This window comes from Dicentrarchus labrax, unplaced genomic scaffold (genome assembly GCF_905237075.1).
Source record: "Dicentrarchus labrax unplaced genomic scaffold, dlabrax2021, whole genome shotgun sequence".
Classification (NCBI taxonomy): Eukaryota; Metazoa; Chordata; class Actinopteri; family Moronidae; genus Dicentrarchus; species Dicentrarchus labrax.
In genome coordinates this window covers 5,838,279-5,861,738 of record NW_026136710.1, presented here as the reverse complement: position 1 = coordinate 5,861,738, position 23,460 = coordinate 5,838,279, and the positions used below count along the sequence as shown (strand labels likewise).

The 23,460-nt window shown below is 40.4% G+C and overlaps 1 protein-coding gene across 1 annotated transcript; it reads right to left on the bottom strand.

The window, feature by feature from the left end:
• Nucleotides 1-440: 440 nt before the first annotated feature.
• On the bottom strand, nucleotides 441-21,237 carry ttll11 (tubulin tyrosine ligase-like family, member 11). The gene is made up of 10 exons (XM_051411719.1): nucleotides 20,092-21,237; nucleotides 15,701-15,800; nucleotides 15,054-15,187; nucleotides 12,698-12,988; nucleotides 12,284-12,568; nucleotides 11,923-12,018; nucleotides 11,724-11,836; nucleotides 3,913-4,140; nucleotides 2,665-2,771; nucleotides 441-1,881 (listed from the first exon to the last, which is right to left on the bottom strand). The coding sequence occupies exons 1-10, from the start codon at nucleotides 20,638-20,640 to the stop codon at nucleotides 1,568-1,570; spliced, it is 2,217 nt and encodes a 738-aa protein (XP_051267679.1). The 5' UTR covers nucleotides 20,641-21,237; the 3' UTR covers nucleotides 441-1,567.
• Nucleotides 21,238-23,460: the final 2,223 nt, after the last annotated feature.

Genomic DNA, 23,460 nt, shown 5'->3' with positions numbered 1-23,460 from the left:
AGCACAAACTGCCAACAGTGCTGCCATTATTTGACATATCATCCCCTAACGATGTGACAAATGGTGCCCTTAATGAGGCCATGGGGGAAATCACTCCGAGGTAGGACAATAATGGTGCACATATGAGGGCAGTACATTAGCCTTTGCATGATTTGCTCATAGTTTTTTTTTTTTTTAAATGCAGTCTATATCACAGCAGCAGTGGCCAACACACACATCTTCAGTTCAAGGAGCAAAATGAACTTTTAATTAATGTGACTGATAATAACCTCATGAATCTACTTCCTGTTGTCGGATACATACTGCAGTAAATATGTCAGTCCCACAGTATGTATAGCAGAAACATGTTGAGTTCACTGTATGTGTTAAAACAGCTGCCCACAGTGCAGGTGTTTAAGTTTGAGTGTTCTTTTGTGAGACACATCACGCTTAATTCTTGGTCTGCGTGTGACAAATCAATTTAATAATCTTAGTGTAAAAGAAAAAACATACAATTCAACGATGAACGTCCAGTAGAGTAACTGTAGTGTGAATAATCTGAAATGACGGCGATGATCTAAGACCTTTCTGCGTCCACCGGCGGCGGTCCTTCTGTGTGTCGGATAAGGTTTTATCACAAAAAGCAATCTGAATAACATTTAAGAAAACTGTCTAAATTGTGACATTTTGTGCCATGCGATTACTTCTGCAATAATTAATTCTCAATGGCAGTCGTGTGGTTATAAAGTAATCATCCTAAAAAACACGTTCGCATGATGGGTCTGAGGCTGCCTGACAGGAATAGCTGCTGAACTGAAAGAGGATAAGTGGCGGCGTGGCCTTTTCCCTTTGAATACTTATTCACTTAACTCGTCACTAATGGGCTCACGGAGTTAGAATGCACAGCTGAGCCACTGGCTGTAAATAGGCTTTCACCATTGGGCTAAACACAAATAAATAAAGTACAGTACATACACGCACGCTCACACACATTCACAATATGCCCACACAAATGCTCAGTCACCCTCACATCCATTTCTGTGCAAAAGTAATGGTTCAAAGAGCTTGTTGTGCAAATTCAAGAATATAATACACACACTGAGGACACTCCCTTACACCCGTTTATTTATGTGTAACGTGTGTAAATGCACTGAATGTAGTTGGAGCGTCTTAATGTTATCCCTGAAAAAGAAAGTTTGTTTCGGTGCACGTGTTGCCAGACAGAGGTGAAGGGAAGCAGATAGCTGCCCTGTAGAATCAGTAGGTATATTAAAAGTAGCCTTATCCTCCCCCTGATTGGACTACATCGTTCATCAGGAGGGGAGGAAGAAATGCACCAACCTCCTTTTACTCCTCGTTCTATTTCCACTCATACCCCCCCGGACATCTTTTCCTTCTGGAAAAAAAAAAAGCAATCAGGCTGAGAACAGTACTCCTGCAAGTCAGCCAGCAGGGGTCGAGCTAGTCCCTCTCTCAGCTCCCATCATCCCCCCTTTGCGGGAGCAGCAGAGGAGAGATGGATGCATAATTTCCCCCCTGCTCCTGTGGAGAGAGCTAACGGCAGTGTTTGGGAGTTGGATGACTCTCGTCAGTTCTCCACGTTGGCCCTGAGTGTGCGAGGCTTGAGTCTCTGATGCAGTCGGTAGTCCTGGCTGGCCGCCCTTCGCAGGGGAGCCGGAGAGTTGAGCTGAGGGTTGGTGAGGCCCAGCGTCTGAGTCTTGTTAGCTCGCGGCAGCGCCCTGCTGCAGCTCACGGAGCGTCTGTCCTCGACGCCCGACTGGGACTCCAGCTGAGCTTCGCACAGCTCCAGCAGAGATGCTACCTGCTCCCTCATCGCCAGGGATTTGAACCTGCGACCCGCCAGGTGGAAAAATGCTTCCACAAACGCTTGTAGTCCCATACCTGAAAAACAACGAGAGCATGAGTTGAGCAGGAGCTGAATTTTTACCCACCTAATATTTCCCTACTGCAGCCTCCTTCATTCTCAACCTAGAAGAGGAAGACACGTGCAGAAAACCAAGGAATCCATGGTGTATGTAAAAAGAATGAGATGCTACTTTACACTGGACTAACATGGTGAGAGTTGGTCGGTCTCTTGCTGTGGATTCAAATTGTTACAGATCAGGACAGCATTTATATAAATTCCTTCATGTTTTCCTTTGAAAACTTTGCCACATATCCCAAAAAATATTTAGAAATCTGAGTTCTATAACTCAACTTGGTTCCCCACAAATCTTCCAATACACATACGCAGAAATAACACACTCTGACTTCAGTCACCCTGAATACGTATGAGCTCATTCTAAATTCAGCCCACAATCTCCTCTGTACAGGCCCTTCCATCCTGGTCCATGTGATCTCCATCCATCCGCTTCGCCTCGCAAACATTCCTTGCAAGGTGCAATGTCTGAATAATTCATGTCGGATACTCTCTTCGCTGTCACATTGTGATCTCAGCTCATTTCAATTATGGTAGCACAATGTCAGAGGGAATCTGACAAAGAATGACATGCAATTATCTGCGAGCACATTATTTGCTCCGAGTCTCAAGGATACTCGGCTCTTTGTCCTCTACATGTTGTTTCTCTGTCAGGGTTTTGTTTTTGCATTTATGTGTGTGTGTGTGTGTGTGTGTGTGTGTGTGTGTGTGTGTGTGTGTGTGTGTGTGACACGTGCGTGCGTTACCTGCTTCTCTAGAGTCAGCCACTGCCCCTGACCAACGACGGGTGATGTCTATGTAGAGGATGTCCACTGAAGCCATGGTGAAGTTACTGTTGCTCAGTTTGCAGGTCCTAAAAGACAATCAGGAGGTCTTACATGTCAACCTGAACGTTTAAATCCTTTTTGCAGTGAAAAATAATGTCAACATGTTTTTTTTAAATGTATTGTAAACAGTTTTTATTACTAAAACGAAGAAAAAAGGTCGTCTCAGCCGGCTGCCGGCTTTGGTGATTGATTGACAGCTGCCGGCAGGCTGAGCCCCGGCAGGGGAACCGTCAGGAAAGTACAACAAAAACCAGCAGAAAACCAACATAACATGCCCAGACAGCGTGTTGTTAGTGGTGTTGATGAGTAAGGACCACACTTGCATGTAAATGAACCTAAGTAATATTTATTATTATTAGTATATGCTTTATATGCTTAATGTGCGGCAGTTGAGCAGCTAATTAGCTATTTAGCCGGCAAATTGCTGTTAGCAGGGCACTTTTCCCCGGTGAATGTTTGTTTGGTGGCTCGTTCAACAGGTTAAGATTCAGGACAAGATGTGTGTTCATGTCGGTGAGTTAGATATAAACGAGACTTTTTGCTGTCTGGCTGTTAGGAAGCAAAGATTTTTATCTTTATTTGAAATACTGGGTCAATAAAAACAGCATGATTTTAACCATATCTAAATCCAAATCAATGATAATTGGAAGCAGAATGAGACTTTCAGTTAATCAGCAATGAAAAGTGAAATGAATTCATTATTGTTCAGTCACCGCACATAAAAAGGATTCTGATAAACTTCAATTAGCCCAGCTTTATGAGAGCAGTCTGGTCAAACACATACATATCCCACTCAGTAGGCAGATAAACAACAACAAATTAATCCTAGATATTAATTACAGGTATGTACAGGGCTTCTATAGAATGGATCAAGTTACCGAACACTATTGGAGAATCAAAAAGTGCATTTAATTTTAAGAAACAAATGCAGATGTACCCAAAGCAGACTACATGACTGATGAATTTCTATCTGATGTCATCCTAGTTTTTATGAATTCTATGGATCGTTTTCTGCTTAAATGTAGCTCTAATATTGTATTTACTAGTCATCATTTGTCTGTGTTTGGCACATCATTGATAGCTTTGTGTTGATATAGATCAGTAGATCAGTTATTTGGACCTTTATGGACTTTTTAGCAGCATGAAATAAATAAATAAAACCGGCACCTGATGAAGGTTCGGAAGGCAGTGGGGCCCAGACGCATATTGCCCTTGACCCCGAGGAAGCGTATGAACAGAACTGCGATTCGCTCCACCAGCCGCAGGTAGTTGAACTGTTTGGTGTACTTGGGGTAGACTTGCTTCAGACACAGCGAGGGCAGAGCTCCTTCATCCTGGCTCCTCTCTTGTGTCTCCGCCTCCATGGGAATCTCCTCCCCGCCTCTTGGATGGGAACTATGGCCATGAAATGATCGGACAGAAACAAAAACAACAGATTATTATACATTTTACCCCCTGGCATTTCAATAGCAGTCATTTCTTTTTTAAATGTATTAGTAAGCTGACCAAGCATTTCACCTGCAGCTCTGGAGATTTAAAGACTACAAAAGTCTCTACATTTACTGCTGTTTGTGCTATCCAGCATTAGGACGGAGTAATGGCCTTCAAGCCCTGCAGGACTGAAGCACAAGACCATGACCTTATGGTCTGGACCCGGAGAACTTTTGTCAGCTGAGTAACAGACAGCCAATCACCTGAGGTAGATAAATGCACCAAGCTTTTCACCTGAGTCTGCACTTACAGTCTGGCTTGGCAGGGGGAAACGGGAAAGAGTAATGTTGTATGAAGGATAAATAACTCTCTTTTCACTTGCTCATCTCACTGCCTCCGTACAGTCTTTTTACTGTCTGTGCTTACATCAACAACATTTAACTGCATCAGCAGCAAGACGCACCTACCTGCTACAGGTTTGGCATTCAGACTTTCAAAATCAGTTTTGAATTCTTATGAAGAGTTGATACTTGTCACCGAGTGTGGTTACTTAAGTAAAACAAATCCCACAAAGGAAGTGCAGTGAATCATAAAAACATAAAATATATACCCAGGTGATGCCTCCTGGAAATCCACAGTGGCTCTGTGCAGTTGTATTATTCTGTATAGAACATAGTCAATGAAAGTCTGGTTCGGACAAAGACCCACATTGCCAGTTCCATAGCAACTGTTGATGGTTATTGACATTTTGCTTGGTGCTTTGAATGCCGATGAGGCAGACATATAAAAGCACTCTGTCAGTTACTCAAGCTGGCCAAAACAAGTCCATCGACAATGGCTTCGGCCTGTCACTCTCCCATGGCATCAAAGTGGTCAAGAAAGCAGTTCCATGTAAATAAGCAGGTACAAATGTGTTCCAAAAATATTAAAAGAAAGGCTTTAGTTTGGAAGGCTACACACACACACAGTGTTGGTGAGAAAGTTCAAAGTAAACAAAACATGTTTTTTGGGGGTTGTTGCGGTTGTCTGTTACCATCAATATTCCACAGGGCACCTCTGAGCATCGCAAATACTCTCAAGGGACTTTTTCTTTGTCCTGCTTAGACTCAGTGCTTCTCACCAAAAGGCATTATGTCCATCATCAAGGCCATACAAACACATTTTCTTTCTCCTAAAATATTTCTTATTGTGTACGTCCACGTTTGCAGTCTTTTTCTGGCATATCGCTACGTTTCTTGGCGTTTCTGTCAGAATAGTGCAAAACCATCAACAGCATGTTCATGCGCGCAGAACAGACACCCACTTATCAAAGCGTTACGAAGGTCAAAAAAATCCACAGGGTACCTTTAAGAAGTTTTAATGAGCAAAATCCAAAAGCGCAAAGAGTTAATTCGAATACAGTTTACCATCGTTTCCACTGTTGTAGCTATTACAGCTAACAATGTCAAAATCTGAGCAGGATCCCTGACTGGGGTGTTATTTTAGGAATAAAATGTGAAATTGCATGTATTTACGATAAATATATGATGAGTATCAGCTGTGTTTGCTTCCCGCCCCACTATTTTCCACACCTTTCAGGTCATAGTTCATTTGTCTGACCTTTGCCCTCCACACTATCTGCCTGTCTCTCACTAACCAGCTGTGCCATTGTGCTTTTCATAAGGGATCTGCTGCTTCTCAGAGAAATTTAATGGGAGCCAGGCTTTATGTGTGTTTTTGTGCGTGGGCATGTACACACTGTGCTTGACTGTTGTCTCCCTCCCTCTCCTGTTAGCCATGCCGCACCTGTTACTGTACGCCAGTACCAATTCCACCTTCGTCATTCTCATTAATTCACCGAGTCCAGTGACCTCAAATAACTATCACAGCAACCTGAGCCGAGGTCGCTTCAGCGCGAATAAGTGAAAACACCTGCGTGGGTGTGCAGGGCATTTGAGGACAACTCCTACGGTCAACGCTTGCCCATGCAAACACGTGGGCAACAATGAGAAAGACAAAAAGGCACATTCAAGGGGATACAGTACGGCTGACTTTTATGAGGCCGTCTCTTTCTCTATGAATTAGTAAGCAGTGTGAATGGCACTGAGAGAGCACTGCTGAATGTTTAATAGAATCAATCATCCCTCAGCAGCCAGAGGGACACCACCCACATCTGTTTAGACAGGAAAGGCTCGGCTAAAAAACCGACACATCTTCAACAGAAGCTGTCAGCCAGACAGTGAAGGGGATGTCTCCAAACATTCCCAGCAGACGGACGGAAGAAAGTGATGGAGATGAAGCAAGAGGGTAAAAGGTAAAGGATGGCAGGTTATTAAAAAGACATACCGAGGCCCAGTGCCAAATGCTGGTTGAGTGTATGCAAGGAGGACGAGGCCTAATTCAGCTGTCATTACCCAGCATAAATGCTATTTCTGGCCTCCTGGTGAATAAATCTTCTAAGCTTTTGCACACTGTCAAAAGTCTTTAAAGCTGCCAGATGTGTCAATGAAAAGAACTCAAAAGTGTCCGCACACTTTTTTTTCATTTCAGAAATCTGAATTTATTGCCTGAGCTTTTCTCAGAGCATGAGTCATACCAAAACACACCCACACACACACACACACACACACACACACACACACACACACACACACACACACACACAGGAAATAGTCTCCCACAGATAACAATAAACATTTTGTGTGTATAAATGATTTAACTCCCCTGCCTTTTTTTCACTTGTTTCTATCCACACAACCACAAGAATCAGAAAACTTAAAGCTGCTAAAATCAATATTTTTTCAATAACAACGTATCAAATGCCAATGTGAAAAGGGTTGCTCAAAGCAATGAACATACAGAAAGTTGTCACCCGAAGCTCCCCTTGGCTTTACAGAGCTGTATGTACAGTTTCAGCTCTTTACTGCAATTTTACTTTGGTTCACTCTCACCTCTCTCGGAGTGCTATTTTCGGAAGCAGCAGGCAGATGTTTTTAGAAAAAAAAAAAAAAACTGAACACACGACCTTCTTAGCGCAGCGGAAAGCCACAGTTAGCCTCTCTGGTCAACATAGCAAATAGTAATATTAGCCAATAAAGAGACAGATATTTTCCTTAGGAGTTGGTCGCTGCCCTCAAGTGGCAAAAAAAATCTGTTATTGAAGGTTTAAAATGGGGATTATAAGCATGTTAATCAAATCTTCCACAGGAACACAATGAGAAAAGGTATTCACTTTAAAAAACACTGCATTTTGGACACATGGTTCAATCATAGCTGATTTTGACTGCACTCAAACCCCACTCAGAAGTGGCACATATTATTTCTTTTTATGCAGATGATGCTTTTGCAATCATGTCCCTTGCACCCTATTTTAAGGTATGCGCTCCATGAATTTCAGCTTTTTGTTCTCACCCACACTCACACACACCTCTCATAATGGCTCATAAATCACCCTGAGAGACATTATACACCAGAATAATGAGCTGGCTGCGAGAAGTACATGTCTGAGAGTCACTGATACCATCGCACTCTCCTCCTCATAATTCCCCATTTATCTCTTCCCCTTTTTCTTTTCTCCAAAATGCCACTAATCCACCCCCTACCCCGCCGCCCCCCACCCTTGTGCCATTTTATATTTACTAATCTCTCTTATATAAGCGCTCACTCTGTCTCCTTTTAGCAACACCATTTCTAACTCAGCTGTACCTTTGTATTGTGTGCCTGGTCAGTTCTCGCCCCCCTTTCACTTCATCTTGACGAGTCAAATTCATACGGGGGTGACTTCAGTCTAAACTCTGCGCTCTGAATGACTGGATCCCATCCATCCCACTGCTGAACAGCTGTCAGCAAACACAACACAAGTAAATTCTTGCTGGTAGGCCATCTGTGCAGTAAATAAATTGAACTGAATCTAAATTTATGCATGTGAATGCCAGCTTCAATCATGTCAAAAGAGTCTGATTCTGATACAAAATGGTTACCCAATTCTTGTCTGCCTTGCTTATTTCCTGTAATCAGACCAGTAGAGTTTCTTTTTTTCTCAGTTTTTGGAACAGCTTGCATTAATTGTGTTAGTTTTATTTATCTATTTATTTACTGTGATGTTTTTATATTTATTTATTTTATATTCTGCAGTTAGGTGGATCTTGGATGGTGTTGTTCCCTGCTTCCTCCTTCTTTCTTTCCAAACTAGGGACATGTTAACCACCATCTACTGTCAGTGATATACTGACTATGGATAAGTACCTCATACAACCCCACTTAAAAATAACTGAACTATCCCTTCAAGATTATACATAAAGGATCATATAATAACCTTATAAAGTTCAATATTATCTCAAAGATTAAAGCAGTGGTTCCAATATTTTCGGCTTGTGGCCCCTTATGAGGCCCCTTGTCACATTTCAGATGTCTAGAGGGGAAATGTCTCTTTGGTGGAACTGAAAAACTCATAAACTTCTCAGATGGTTTCATTTGAATAACCGTTCAAACCCCAGAGGTAAAATATCCAACACCTCACAAATAAAAACAAAGATTAGAGAAAGGTTTGGAGAAAAAAACAGACGGTAACTTAACTTTGTTTTTTCTTCTTTCCTACCTACATACATACATTTGCTGATGATACTTTAGTACTTTTAATTACATAAAATTTTGAATGTAAGAGTATTTTTACTCTGTGGTGCTGGTACTTTTACTTCACTAAAGAATCTGTGTGCTTCCACCACTGGCTAGTGGCACATCCTCACACACAAATGGCTTAATTTAAAATGGATAAAATTCAATGTAGCAAAAGCCTGTGTTTTCCATCAGACAGCCAACACGTGTGTACAATGCATCTGCTATTGTGCCTGTGTCAACACATAAAGAACACACTGTGGAACTGAATGATTAATGAGTTCCTATTTTCCACCCACGTCGTTGGCTGCAGTGATGATTAAATTTTTCGGGGCATATCCAATCTAATGGCTAATTTAATAAATATTAGCACTAGCTAGTTGGGACATAATTAGCATATCTACCCCCTAAACCGCAAAAATCACTCTTTATCTGCAAAGCTGACACACTTCCCTGCAACCACAACCTGACATGAATAATAAATCTTTGTGTTTGGGAAGCAAACATTTTCAATTGTGCTAAACCACAGCAGAATTATTACTGCGGCTTGATTTTCTCATGTATATAGATGGCATATAGAAATATTTTGGCCTTAGGCTTTTACAATATTACTGTCCTAATTTATGATAAGAAATGTACTGTGGGAGTTGAAGGCTAAAAGCCAGTGATTTAGTTTCACCTTTCATCTGGGTCCACTTTGTATCTCCTAATCACTGATTAGCAACATTCTTATTACTGTTAATCAATAATTATTTAATAGCTGAGGACTGACTTATCATCAGCATCCCAAATCCCTAATCACACCTCATACACCTGCACCCTATTACCTTAGGCCGCTGGTACTTGCTATCTTATGCCATTATTGTCATTTAGTAATATTTGTTGTCATTATTGCTCTCTAATAATATAACTGCTCAGGAATAATATGTTTTATCTCTCCATTAAGTTTATAACTTTATTAACACTTCCACCCTGTTTAGTGCCATGGTATATTCCTGCAAATGTAAAGATACATGAGACTACACGAAAATACTGTCTAGTGTCTATAACTTCCCTCACATCATAAACCCCGTCCTTGTCAGTGTCACTGTTTCTTCTACAGCCCACTAGCTCAGCTGTGTTACACTTTTATAGACCCTGAATTATATCGTATTAAAGATCACTGAACTCGTTTCCTCCATAATGCACCTTGTTCCAGTCTGGACTTCTGCCTCTTTTCACCACATGACTGCAAACTGTAAATACTCTCTCACAGAGGTATTTCATAAAGATATTCTCCCACTACTTAATTGGCTTTAGGATGCTTAAAATTGGGAGATCTAGTTTCTGTGTGTGTCTAGAATAAAACAGGAAATACATGCCGGTATGTACACAGTTAAATGAGACTGATGATTTGAAACATAATCCGTTGTCACATTATAAATAAGTGACAAATCACTGTGCAGTATATAAGGTAAACTTTTTAAATGTTATGTTAGAACTAAAAAGCTAATGAACTAAAAGCTACATTTTGACAAGACAACAAATATTATTTTATGATAGTATTTCTCAACAAGTTGCAACAAATTGTCACTTTCATAGCTACTATAATAATACTGGATTTTGGCTGACACCAATATAGATATTTGAGAGTGAAAAAAAGTAATAATGACATATCAGTCTTTTTCTATATAAATACATAACAGAAAAAAACATTTCCGAGATCTGACACTCTTTCTGAATTATAACATACCCCTAACATATCTTTTCTTTCTGTTATGGGTCTTTTTGTTATTCATCAGTACCCATATGCACTGATACTGATATAAGCCAAGCCGATCAGCCAAGTCGATTATTATCAGTCTAGCTTTAATTTCATTATTAATATCAGCAATCAACACAAACAAATTTCCTAAAGCTGAGAGTGACATGTCTAAACAACATCCAAAACCCAAAGATAATACATTTATCATCACCTAAGACGAAGAAGGGCAAATTAAGGACTAGAAAATGTTTGACATTTCTGCCTGAAAAATGACTCAAAAAAGGGTAAATTTTCTGTCAATCGACTACTTGAGTAATTGTTCAAGCTCAATAATTGTATGAAATAAATGTATAAAGATATAAAGGTTTTGAATAACTCCCACTAACACAGGGCCTGAAGTCTAAGTCAACATGAAACAGGACATCCGTGTGAGGGACATTCGATTAAAGGATTAGGGGTCTCTAAAAGTAGACAGGTCAAAACGCACAGAATGCTAAATGTGTCTACTACACTGTGCTTTAGTGTATTTCATCCATTGACAAGTACAAGATGTGGTTCTGCAGATTCCAGCAATGCAGGAGGAATGAGGATTCAAAATATTATAGGCGCATTATATCAATATGGCACTGGTCATGATTATAATAGTTAAGTGGGTATTATCCCCAAGAAGATATCCCTCTCAGTTGCAGAACTAAGCAGATCAAATATCTGATATAGGAGATAATCTCGGGAGAAGGCAAGAAAGAAGTGAGGGGAGGAGGGAGAAAGGGGGAGAAAGGGAGAGAAAGGGGAATAGAGGCAAGAAATGGAGATGGTGGTAGAATAGGAACAGTAAATCTTCTTGTCATAGAAGAAAAACATATTGAGAGGGGGAAAAAAACAAACCCAAACCCTAATGGTAGAGGAGATTTATTGCCAGGCACAACACAGGGCCAGTGAGCCAGAGAGACTGAGCCACCAAGCTTGTACAGCAGGAATGTGTGAATTTCAACTGCGGCTCAACTGAATTTAATTTTTCCATTTAACAGGCTTATGGGGAGCTGTTGAGTGGTGCAGAGCAGGGCTCCGAGGAGGGATGGGCAGAGTAAGATATCCTGCCCTTAAAAATTGACTCTTAAGACCAGCAGATAAAGAGCGGGGGAAGTAAGAACTACAACTTCGAACTGTGTGTTCGCTGTGCGTGTACGTGTGTGTAAATGTGTGTGTTTACATTGAAGGTTTCTTGTTGCCAGGATCCATAAGGCGCAGAGTGTCCCTGATCACACTCACTTTGACCTCTTCGTCAACAGGACTAGGAACGTATTCAAAAACTCCTGGTGACACCTGAAAGAAAACACAGATATTCATTACATGAGAGTGCATAATAATGCTAATATTATGAAATTACTGATGTTGAGAGTTACTCTTACTTCCTGTTCATGTTCTATTCTCATACTGGGGTTAGAGTTGACCTCCAGTAATACTGGCTTCAGGTTCTTCATCAGCAGGATGTCAAAACCTAATATCTGAGACACAAACACATCCTTAATTACATACTTTGTATTTCTATTTTAGAATAAAGTAGACTGTAAACTAGCGGTGTACCAAAAACCTCCTATCTATATCTAAAATGTTATTTATTTGTATTGGATTCAAGCAGAAGTTATTGGTTTAGCTGCCAACAAAATAGCAATATTTTAACCATGTACAGTACCTGAATTAATCAAACAATAAATTATTATTTGCATTTAATCTCTACCTCCTAAGACAATGTTACCCCCCACTACCCACCTGGAAGCAAGTGGGTCCTGGTTTGCCAGGCGGTATATCAGCCTGATAGTAAACTTTAAGTTCTGGCACCACAGCGATGACAGTCTTGATGACAAGAGCGATGATGTCCGACCACACCTTCTTGATGTCTACGCCTTTAGCTGCCAGCCTGTACAGCACGCTGGAGAGAGTGCGCTTGCTGCCTGTGCTCTGGCTGTCTGAGTGCACAAAGTTACCGCTGTGGACGTTGAGGGAGTAGTTTGTCAGGTGCATGAAGACATGGCTTAGGTTCTTCTGGCTTGGTTCCTACACAATCACAGTAAGAGTGACCTTAATTATCTGTATATAAAGTGTAAGTACATGTTTCATGGCACCAAGAGAAAATTAACGGCTTAACAGTAAACCCGCTGGCATCATTAGTGCCATTATGGCTACCTGGTAGGGCTCGGTGCAAAAGCGTGTCAGGCCTTCCTTGGCAATGTAGATCTCCAATGGCTCCATGGACTTTATCAGCACGTAGAGGCGGATATCGAACTTGAGCTTGTCGATGAGTAACGGCTTATGGATGTACTCCTGGACTACAGCCTGTTTGGCCTGTGAACCCGGCATGAGCTTTAGGTCACTAGGGTCACGGATGAGGTAGATGCCGTCCCCCTGAGAGCCCCCATCTGGCTTTACAATGAAAGTGGGATTCAGTGTGGCATCGTTCTCCTTCACCATGCGAATCTACAGCAGAGAAAGGATAAGGTTCACAAACGTCTCGAAGACCATTATTAGTAACACTTGATTCACACATGTTTCATACATTCATTTAATGATCATCTTCCGTCTTCTTCTTACAAATAAATTAGTTAATGAAGTTAGTAACATGGCTATAACTGAACTCCTACTTAGATTAAGCAATAAAGTCAATTAAGACTTTCTTTATAGTTCATTTTTACATACACCAGGGATTATGTTGTCTTTTTGTAATAGTTTACAAGAGAGAATAACAACTTTCTGAAGGAAAAATTAACCCAAGAAATCATGGACATTAAAGAAGTGTGGCTACCATTATGGACCCTTGATGAGTCCATTACTGTGCAATAGCGTTAAATAAATACCCTTATTTATCATCTCTACCTTCAAGGTAAATAAAATATATATCTTTAAATTAGTCTAGTGTTTTTTTATGGTCTTCAGAGTTCCTCAGAAATGTTATCATCATACAGCATATATTATATATGCAGTAAGTCAAAGGCCAGTCCTATACTATGTAATAGCTAAGCCCTGATGTTGTGACATACAGACCATTTAGAACAAAAGCCTAAGATTTGTGTAAAACTCTTTCTAGAGGGAAGAACTTTTGTCTGCTCTAAACTAAACTAAAGTGGAATTATAATAGTGATATTCTGGTGCCCCCTGCTGGACATAATATATGGTTGCTAAATATGATTTCCTTTGAACAGAACTACAGACCATCTGTCCATGCTATTACAGTATATCACCAATTCAGATAAAAACTGAAATCCCCATGCTAATAGTACTGCTGTTAACAAGAAGTGGCTGCCAAAAACTGTTTGCTGTGGTGGAGACAAATCTGAATGTTGCAGAGTAAGTACATACCACACTGACTAATACAAATCTGTAGCTTCGTTCCAAAATGGCATGGAGGAAGAACATTGATAACAAAATACATTATAATAGTTCTTTCCTTGTCTCATTACTCCTAAATTGATTAACACAAACACACAAATCTAGGTAAATGCTTTTAGTGTCAGTTTATTTATGGCTGGTTGTCGGTGAACGTCACACTCGGTAACTGGTTGTGACATGCTTGAACATTGTAGTCAACCAGGGAAAAGCAGCTGATGGATTGCTCATTCTTCCACTATTCTTTTCGTAACTCTTTCTCTCGACACTTCAGTCTACACTTGCTAAATACTGTATTGCCATTACAAGATAATCCTCCTGGATTCAACCATGTGGTAAGGGGTGTCAGATGACCATAAAGGGTAAAATTCATAAATGTGTTACAGTCTGTCTTTTCCCTCGAGGAAATTGAGCAGTGAAGAAAGCGCGTGACAAGAATTAAACAGTCATATTATGAAGAAGAGAGCAGCACTGCTGTTGCAATGTAGTATGGTGAGCAGCTATAATGGTGGACAGGGACAAGAGCACTAGCAGTGTGAAGACATCTGTATACTGGTTGTTTCTTGTTGAAATATGAACTTTTTAAAAACAAAATTCAGAAGAAGCAAGGCAAGAAGAAACACTGTTACTTTACTTTTCAGAGCTTTTTCTGGCCCCTCTCTTTCCAGACGTCGAGTCGCTCAAGTATACTTTTATTTACAAAGCCCTTCTGAGAATTTATCAAAGCAATCTTTATCTCCGATCACGAGATATAATCTGCTGTCTGTCCCAACTATAAGAACGGAGATGGGAAAGGAGGCCTTAATGTTTTCAGCTCCGGCCACTTAGAATAGTCTGCAAAAGAAAAAGCCCTCTTAGTATTTAATTATGCTTTACTGCTGTTTAATCTGTTGCATGATTTTTGTATTTTTTTGTCTGCATTTTGGCCAGGATTCTCTTGTAAAAGAAATTTCCACATCAGTTTACAAGCTTAAATAAAGCTTAAAACCCTTCATAAAATAGTTTTCACGTCTAATCTTTTCTCATCTTGTTGAACAAGACCTCTACTTCAACATACAGTATCCATTTTTCACTGGAAGGAAGTACAACCTCAGTCCAGAGAAAATCTCCATGTATCACATCCACCGTTTTTGTTATGACATTATGCACCCATCCATACCTGTGTGGAAAACTGCTGGTACTCCTCGGGCAGGATCCAGGAACGGGGATAGAAGTCGTACTCTTCTGGAAACAACTCCTGCATAGTGCGCACTGCCCGACTCATGTTGATCTTCCTCAGCATTTCAATCATTCCTGCAATGCACAAAGCGCTGTGTCAGAGGTACAATGAATGCAGAAGACTGACATGTAACATATCAATAAAAATGCACTTTGATAGCAGTTTTTTAAGGAAATTGTATTGCTTTGGGGAAAAAAAATCTATAGAAGAAGGATTGTCCATGTTGATAAGGCAAACAGACAGGACATGACACAGGTATCATAGTGTAAGATAAATGCCAGCCAGAAGACTCCAGTGATGTAGATTCGGATGTACATTTTTCACCAATACAATAATCTCTAGAGTCTCTAAAGCAATGATTATTGTCATGGCATGAAAAGGTCAGCATTGGAGCAATAAGGATCAGCGAGGCTTTAACTAAATCCCTTCTGTGGTGATTACAGAATACTGAGTAGAAATGAAGTACTGCGAGCTGAAATAAAGCCATCACTCCACTTACAGGTAGTGCAGTAGCATTGAATGTAGGGTGCTTTACATAGAAGAACTAAAGGTTACAGGAGAGGAGAGAGGCAGAAGCGGTGAATTACCTGGGAACTTGTTCACCTGCCCTGAGACTATATTTTCATTGTCATGGAAGGAAACGCCATGCCAGTAGATATCACAGGCTGCTCGTCTTCCCAGAGGAAACTGAAAAAAAGAGGAGAGAGAACAGCACACAAAAAGAAAAAGAACATTAATTAGCTTAATCTGTTAGTATGATTCAGGACATTGGTAAGGTGTTTGTCCTTCTGGTAATCCCAGTGGAGGGATAATCTTGCCTAAAGATGGTAGGTAGTGCCTGTTCTGTAGCGATGAGCTGAGAAATGAAGAGAGGAAGTGATACTATAAAAGGATTTAGAGAGCCAGGAAATCCTACTGGCACAAAGCACTGCTTTTGTCCTCTATACCTCGACTCCTTCCAACACTTACACACTGCAAACTACATATTATGCGCCAAATGTGTTGTTACAATGAAGTCAAAAGAACAGGAAATCATAGTGTGATGTACAGAACACAAACTCCACTCCATGAAAACATTCAGCCTTTCAACTTCAAGAAGCGTTTAGACTCCTGACAGTGCATAAACATCTATTAAGACAGCTTCCAATATTAAATAATTTCTCCCGCACGCTGCCGCGTTTCACTTCTCTGCATCAAAGCACAATCTGCTTTTTAGTAACTGGGAAACTGGACAGATTTAATCAGCTGCTGAGGTCTGTTACTAGAAGTTTTCTACCTGTGCTCTGTCAAATCTCCAATCAAGAAGTTTCAGCTTTTTTAAAACACTGGGCTGCTTTTGTATTTACGCACACTGCATTCAGTTAATCAAAGCCACCGTTGGGTTTTATTTAAATGCAGCACAATGGACGTTTGCAGTTGATGCATCACAAATACTCGTGGGAATGTGGTCTAACTTTAGCAGTTGTGATACGGCTCCTACTAATAAGAAGATTAACCCTGTTACAGTGGGGAAGCTTTCTCTTTATCGTTAAAATGATCTGCGTGCACTATAGCCTGGTGAAACAGATTTGAATCATCCACCTAGCTCGTGGTTAATATAGCTCAACGTGACACAGCTTTGTGTCACATCCGAGGTTTCAAAACATCAGCGTCATGGAGTCTATCTTTAACTGTATTACATCAGGACTCAATATCGGGCTGCGTTGGAAGGTCAGCAGCTTATTGTCACCACTCTTAAATTCTACTCTCATGTGACCCACCTCACTGCCCAGCTTCAGGATATTTCTCAGAGTTGCATCTCATTAATGAGTTAGCATGTGAGCGCGTGAAACAGGGAAACCCTGCTCGACAGCCAGGAGCTGCTATAAATACTGCCACACAAATGCCAGCGTATAACTGTCTAATTGCATCAGGGAAGGAGGTCAAATTAATTTGAGCAGTATCTAGAGCCCACAAATAGCCATCTTGTGTATGTATGGAGAGACAGACACGTTCAACACATTGTGTGGCCTAACTTTGTTTTCTGAGCCACTTTGTGAATGAAAGTACTTTGCTCACTGAAGCCCAGTATTTATAATACTAGAGTTATACATGTTATTATTTTCATGATATTTTCATGATACAACTACAAGGTTCCTCCTCTAGGTGGCAGGGATTTTAAAATGAATGTGGTTTAATTCAACATGTCAGCTTAGTCTGTAGGATTCTAATCAAAATACCAAGCCCGTGATTAAATGCACGGTTATTAGTCTCATTTTCTGGAATTGTCACTCAGACCCTCAGGCCTGCCATTCTCTCTCTGCCTCAAAGAGGACTAACACTCTATTGGATTAGAGGAGCTTAAGGATAATCATTTCCCACTGTTTAAGAGAATGCCATATGCTGAAAGTCAGTTGACAGCTGTCTCTCAGGCCAGAAGCGACGTAGTAATTTGGGTGTAAATGCACCTTAAAGCCAACTCAACCCAAGTCAATGAAACGTCCTCATAAACCATCCAAAACTGTATCCGGTGTCCTATGTTTTAATCCTACTTGCTGCTACGTGTTACTTGATAAAGGGATTCTTCACCAATCAATGTTAATTTCATAATTGACAAATAGAACAAGGCTACTGGAGTTTCAGCTCCTTCGACGATGCTGACAGGTACTTTCAAAATGTCACAGGATCTATAACGCCCTTGACTTTGTTGGGGGTGGACCACGAGGACAAAGCGTGGTAATGTATAGGCCTTCAGTCTACCGTTTCCGATACCAGACCTGGTAGGGTTTAAGTGTCACTGCGTGGTCACCGTTGATAAGTAGAGTCTTTACTTCACCTGTCTCACCGCATTGGCCTTCTTTACTCCTCATGCATAATGGAGACTATGTTAATAATGGCTGATAGCAGGTATTAATTGCATCACATTCAAACTGACCAGATGGCGTTTGTGGCTCGCAGAAATAAGAAGTGGATCAATTAGCCCTCTCATAAATCTTTTAAAGTTGTTGCTATTCATTTAAAACAACTCTGGTACACATCAAACCTCTGTAATTGTATACATGCAAACTGACGTTGTTAGGGTGTGGCTGAGTTACAGGTGATCCTGTCATCTACTTAATAATGTGCCAGGTTTTCAATCAGTGACTTCTTCAAACTTTGATAGGGATACTGAAAACAAAGAAAACCTTTCTAGTGCACAAGAGGTAATATCATTAAATGTTTTGTCAAACCCAAACATATTAAACTTACTATAAATGCAATAATGCAATAATAAACAATGCAATGCTTGAAAAATGGCCGATTATAAAACGTTCCCCTTTAATTATCTGTCCGTTTAATAATTAACTAATCGCTGTAGTTCTACTATAAATATGTAGTCATGCAAAACATTATAGGCAGTACTTGAGGAAGGTGAAATTACTCCATTTACAATTTACTTTATAATACCAATTCTGAAAATTCCTAATACAAATGTAGTATTAAAACGTTTTTCACATACTGTGCAAATTACATCTATATTAACATTATTATTATTATTACTATTATTAATGATTAGCTTGACTTTTAGCTTGCCACATGATCAGCCCGAAACAAACTTCCCCGGTCCGAGGGTCCTCACAGAAATTATATAGACAGGAAAGTGACCACACTGATCCATTTCCATATAAATGATAATTTAATGCTTAATGACAGTTGTCCATACCATTTCAATGGATGGACAGATTAATCAACATATTAGAGAAGTAGAAACAATCCCACATGTATTTGGGAATCCAGTCCCTTACCTTATCACTATCAAATCTCCTGTCTATTTTCTGACAGATCAGTAATACATTATAAATTTAGAGAAGCTGTGCATCAGGTTCTGCGGCTTTAAATATGCAGTGTTTTCTTGCTGTTATGTACCTGTTTGCATAGATTAGATTATTGTGTTAACATTAGCCTAAACAAAGTGTCTTCACGAGGGCAAATTTGGCATAAAAGTTAACAAATACATGAGACTAGCAGACTTAAATCTCATTTCCTATTTCTAAAAATACAGCTTTGTGATTCACATTTTGTCAGAGATACTGCCTCTCATAATGTACCGTTTTGATCTTGAATAACAAAGACAAGAAGCACAAAGGCAAACTATTACATAATCCAGTCCAAAGCCCTATTCAGACACATCTTCCAGGTGGAGGCCAGCTGACGTAATTATTAATAGATTGATTTTAATCCTGTTTTAATTGTCCATTACAGTAATGTTTAATGGCTTCTCTGCCTTTTAATGCCTGTTAAATGACCAGGAAAAGTTATCTCAGGTTACAGTAGATCTGTGTAGATTCATAACCTTGAAAACTGCAGTTAATTTTTATTGTTGGCCTTTACTTCTAGTTCTCTCTATGCAGAGAGACACTGCAGGCGGCCGTGACCTCTCTAACCCAAATCCAGTTCATCACACCCCCAGCCTGTATCAACATCAAGAGGAGAGCTAAAAAAATAAATCAGTCAAAAAGAAAACACTTTAGTGAAGGCCAATAATGTCTACAGTAGTCAGTGGCCCACATATACACACATGAAGCTTATGCTGATATCATAAGAAGGATTGTGCCATCGCGAGCCGTGCACATGCAGGTTTAAGTTCCCCTTAAATGACTAAAGTCGCTGTGTTTAGCTAAACAAAAGGCTACAGACATTAAAACAAACAGTACGACAGAGGTTCTATACACACACACACACACACACACACACACACACACACACACACACACACACACACACACTTGTGGCCAATGCCTAAGCTGGTTGTCATCCGAATGAAACACTGGTGCACTAAGCAGCTGCTGTCAGGGATCCTCTCTGGAGCAAGCTGTGCACTGCTGCTTAGATCCCCTAGTGCTTCATGTGAATTAAAACTTGCATGGCACATGTGTTAATGGCATTTCTCTAAGACAAACAGAAAAAAGAACAACAACAACAACAACAACAACAACAACAAAACTCTCATGTAGCACACCTCTTTCCACTTCAGCTGCTTGATGCTTAACTTCAGTGCCTCCAACGAGGTTTTGGCTTTTGCGGTATCCACCGTCACTGGTCTTCTCCTCCTCGCAAGTTTGAATCCGTCCTCATGGCGTGCTTCTTGAATGTTTTTGGATGAATGGATGGTTACATAGTTCCCGTTATTCTCCGACTTGCCCTGCAGGATCTTCCCAGTTCCTTTGATGTGCAGTGTCCGCTCATGCCCCAGTCTATTCAAGTTCCTCCCAACATGGGGAGAAATCACAGACCCGTGCAGTGACAGATCCGGGATGTGTTTGCCACAAGAGTTCTTGTCATCTTTCCCCATCTTACTACGACTTTTACCCCTTTGTTTACAAGTGATGGAGGAGTTGGATGCATCTCGGCCAGTGATGGTGAGGCTGGAAGGGTCCGGTGAGACGGAAGCCGGGGGAGAGGACACTGAAACCTGCCCCTCGGTGTCCACACCCTCCTTCTCTGCATCCTCGCCAAATGATTTCATCTGCTCGAGTTGAACCTTAACTTTTACATAATGATCACTCATTATGCGAAATGCTATACGAGACGCTGCTGGGCAGGGCACGGTTGTACCACAGTGTGCAATAATCCGACGCCGGGAAGCTAACGTTATTCTGAAACAATGTAGTACGCATTGCTAGCTTAAAGGGCTAATTAAATAGTAAAAGCCATCATGCGTCTGTCAGGTTACTTCACACAACAGAGAGAGTGCGCAGACCGCAGAGATATAACTCACTCACAGCCTTCAACGTGACCTAGCTAGCGTTAGAAACCGGTTGGCAGCTCAGGCTAAAGAGAAGTAACGCAAGCTGTCACCATGCGAGTGGAAAACACACACACAGCTAATATAACCAATGCTAGCAGCTAGTGGCAGCACTTGCAGCCGACACTGGAGCTAATTGGCTACTTGAAGATGGCTAAACCTGACGTTAGCCTGTCAAACTTCATTTAGCGAACATACGACTCTTTTAACTCATGACAGACGTTTCCTCCCGGGTACCGTTATCTATTTTCTCTAAGCAGTGGCCGGCGTTGTAGTGTAGTCCACTCCCCTGCTCCGTGTACAGTCCCGGTGTTATGAAGCAGCAGTAGCTCAGCAACAGCAGAAGGCAGAGCAGCCCGTTGCCCAGCCTCCATCTGGTTTGAACCCAGCTGATGCTGCCTTTTGAGCTCCTCGTAACCTCCGACTTTCGGAAGGCGTACCTCCATGATTCATGGTGTATTAACTAAAAATAGAGACCAGCCTCTGGTGAGGCTTTATATGATGTAAATGTAAACCAGAAATTTAATTTTTTTTTTTTTTTTAAGCGCATGCTTTTATTGTATTAAACAAAAACTACATCAGGGGATGACAGAAACTGAAATAACCACATAAATGACACATAAAGTCGACTACACTGATTGACTGTATTTATCTGTTGGTTTAAAAAGCACATGACAGGACTGAAATCTTGTGAATCCGTAGGCTACTATTTACCATCTAGAAGTACCATTTATTTCCGACAGCACCTGAAGGCAATATGGGGATGCCATGTTTCAGCTTCCCCCTATTAGAGCAAAGAATAACGGGCTCAACCAAATAACCACAATTCACCTTACTGAGAGATATATTTGGTTCTGTTCTGTGTACTTGATGAAAACAAGTAATTCATATTAATTGGGTAAACCTATGTTTAATGTATTTTTGAACATTTATTCATTTTCACCAGAAAATTGAATTACCGGTGTCTTCAACAGCCATTCTGGCACCTTAGCAAGCTATACAAGAGTTAAGTTAGAAACCAGTAGTTACAAAGTGTTTAACAGACGAGATGGACAATAAAAAATTATAAAATAATATTATATTTATATTTAATTGACATAAAGTTTGCAAACCATAATGTATGAAGTTCAAACAGTCTGTAAATCTGACATCTATTAATGGTAGGGAAACTATTAACCATAAAATGCATGCACATGCAGAACAGCTGGAAACAGATGCTATATTTAGGGGCAGGTATCAGTCATGACCAGTCAAAGAGAGGTCAGAGATCACACTTATATAATGCAGACCAGCTTCTCTCAAGAAAAAAAGCATTTTTTATCTACCTTTTACAAAACCTTCATCTATTTCGCTGGCGGCGATTTTAAGTTGATTTCACATGCAAATGATTTGTAATATTTTTGTCACCATGTTGTGGATTAATAGTATGTGCTTCTGTTACTTTGCTGGTTGCCTGAAGTTTAAAGTTTTCTTGTATAAGTTCTATTTTCTGTATATGTGCACAATAATACATCCACTGCCAATACCGTGAATAAAATATTCAGGCAATTGCTGACAAATCCTGTGTGTGTGTGTGTGTGTGTGTGTGTGTGTGTGTGTGTGTGTGTTAATGTTTGTGGAATATTGAATCAACTGAATAGAACAGAATCTTCCCTCTATATATGACATGAGAAAGGAATTGTGCTTGTAGAACAAACCAGACATTCTGCAGACATTTCCAGATCACATTTCCACAAGGTGTCCTCAGGAAAGCACAGTTATTACTATCAAAGATGAGTGCTAATAATTCCACACCATATGGAGTAAAAAGCTTGCTGGAGTGCATCTCCAGAGCAACACTCCTAGCAGAGCCAGATGACATCCCACAATTTCTGTCCACACATGTGGATGAAATGACACGTGTCAGGGACACAGAATTGAGAGATACCAAGGAGGTTGCCTTTCGGTATCAAGAGCAGTGGGGTAAGTCAGAGGGGTATTTTATTTAGGCATCAATATGTAGAAGAAGTGAATAAGACTAAATATACAGTAAACTGTTAGCCCGCAGGATATTGCTTTAGAAATATAACAACAAATGGTTAAGGTTGTCCAGAGCAGACCCCCACTCAAGACATTTATCATATATATCCTTATTTAAATTCAAACTAACAATTGTCAGCAGCCGCATGTTGTTTCATATTCTGGATAATGATTGTTAATTTGGTTTGAACTTGGGAGTTTGACTGCAACCTCAGACTGCTGTGGGCTGTCTATATTAATAGGGTCATGAATACGTCTTTCCTCAGTCTGGGTTTGTGGTCATCTTAGCGTCTTAGAGATGTTTCATGATGAGATGATAATAATGATATCAATGTATGGTATCCATACCAGTGGAAGTGAAAATTATGTGTCATATCCAGTTTTTGAAATTCTTTTAATTGACCCTTGTTCACTTTTGCAGAGAATATGGTCTTGCAGAAAGAGAGCAAAAGGAAAGAGACCCTCAAAACAGTCCTAGAGGAATCTCCTATACTTACATCTAGTGTGTCCACTGCATCCTCTGTGTCCATCACAGTATCCCCTCAATGTAAGGAGAGACAGAGG

What these genes read in the sequence shown, in the direction of transcription:
- ttll11 (XM_051411719.1), bottom strand. Translation starts at nt 20,640, where the DNA reads ATGAGTGATCATTATGTAAAAGTTAAGGTTCAACTCGAGCAGATGAAA. An exon ending in ACCAGCAGTTTTCCACACAG is followed by an intron (nt 12,989 to 15,053) that starts GTATGGATGGGT and finishes TCTCTGCTGTAG; the next exon opens with ATTCGCATGGTGAAGGAGAA. An exon ending in GAATAGAACATGAACAGGAA is followed by an intron (nt 11,837 to 11,922) that starts GTAAGAGTAACT and finishes GTTTTCTTTCAG; the next exon opens with GTGTCACCAGGAGTTTTTGA.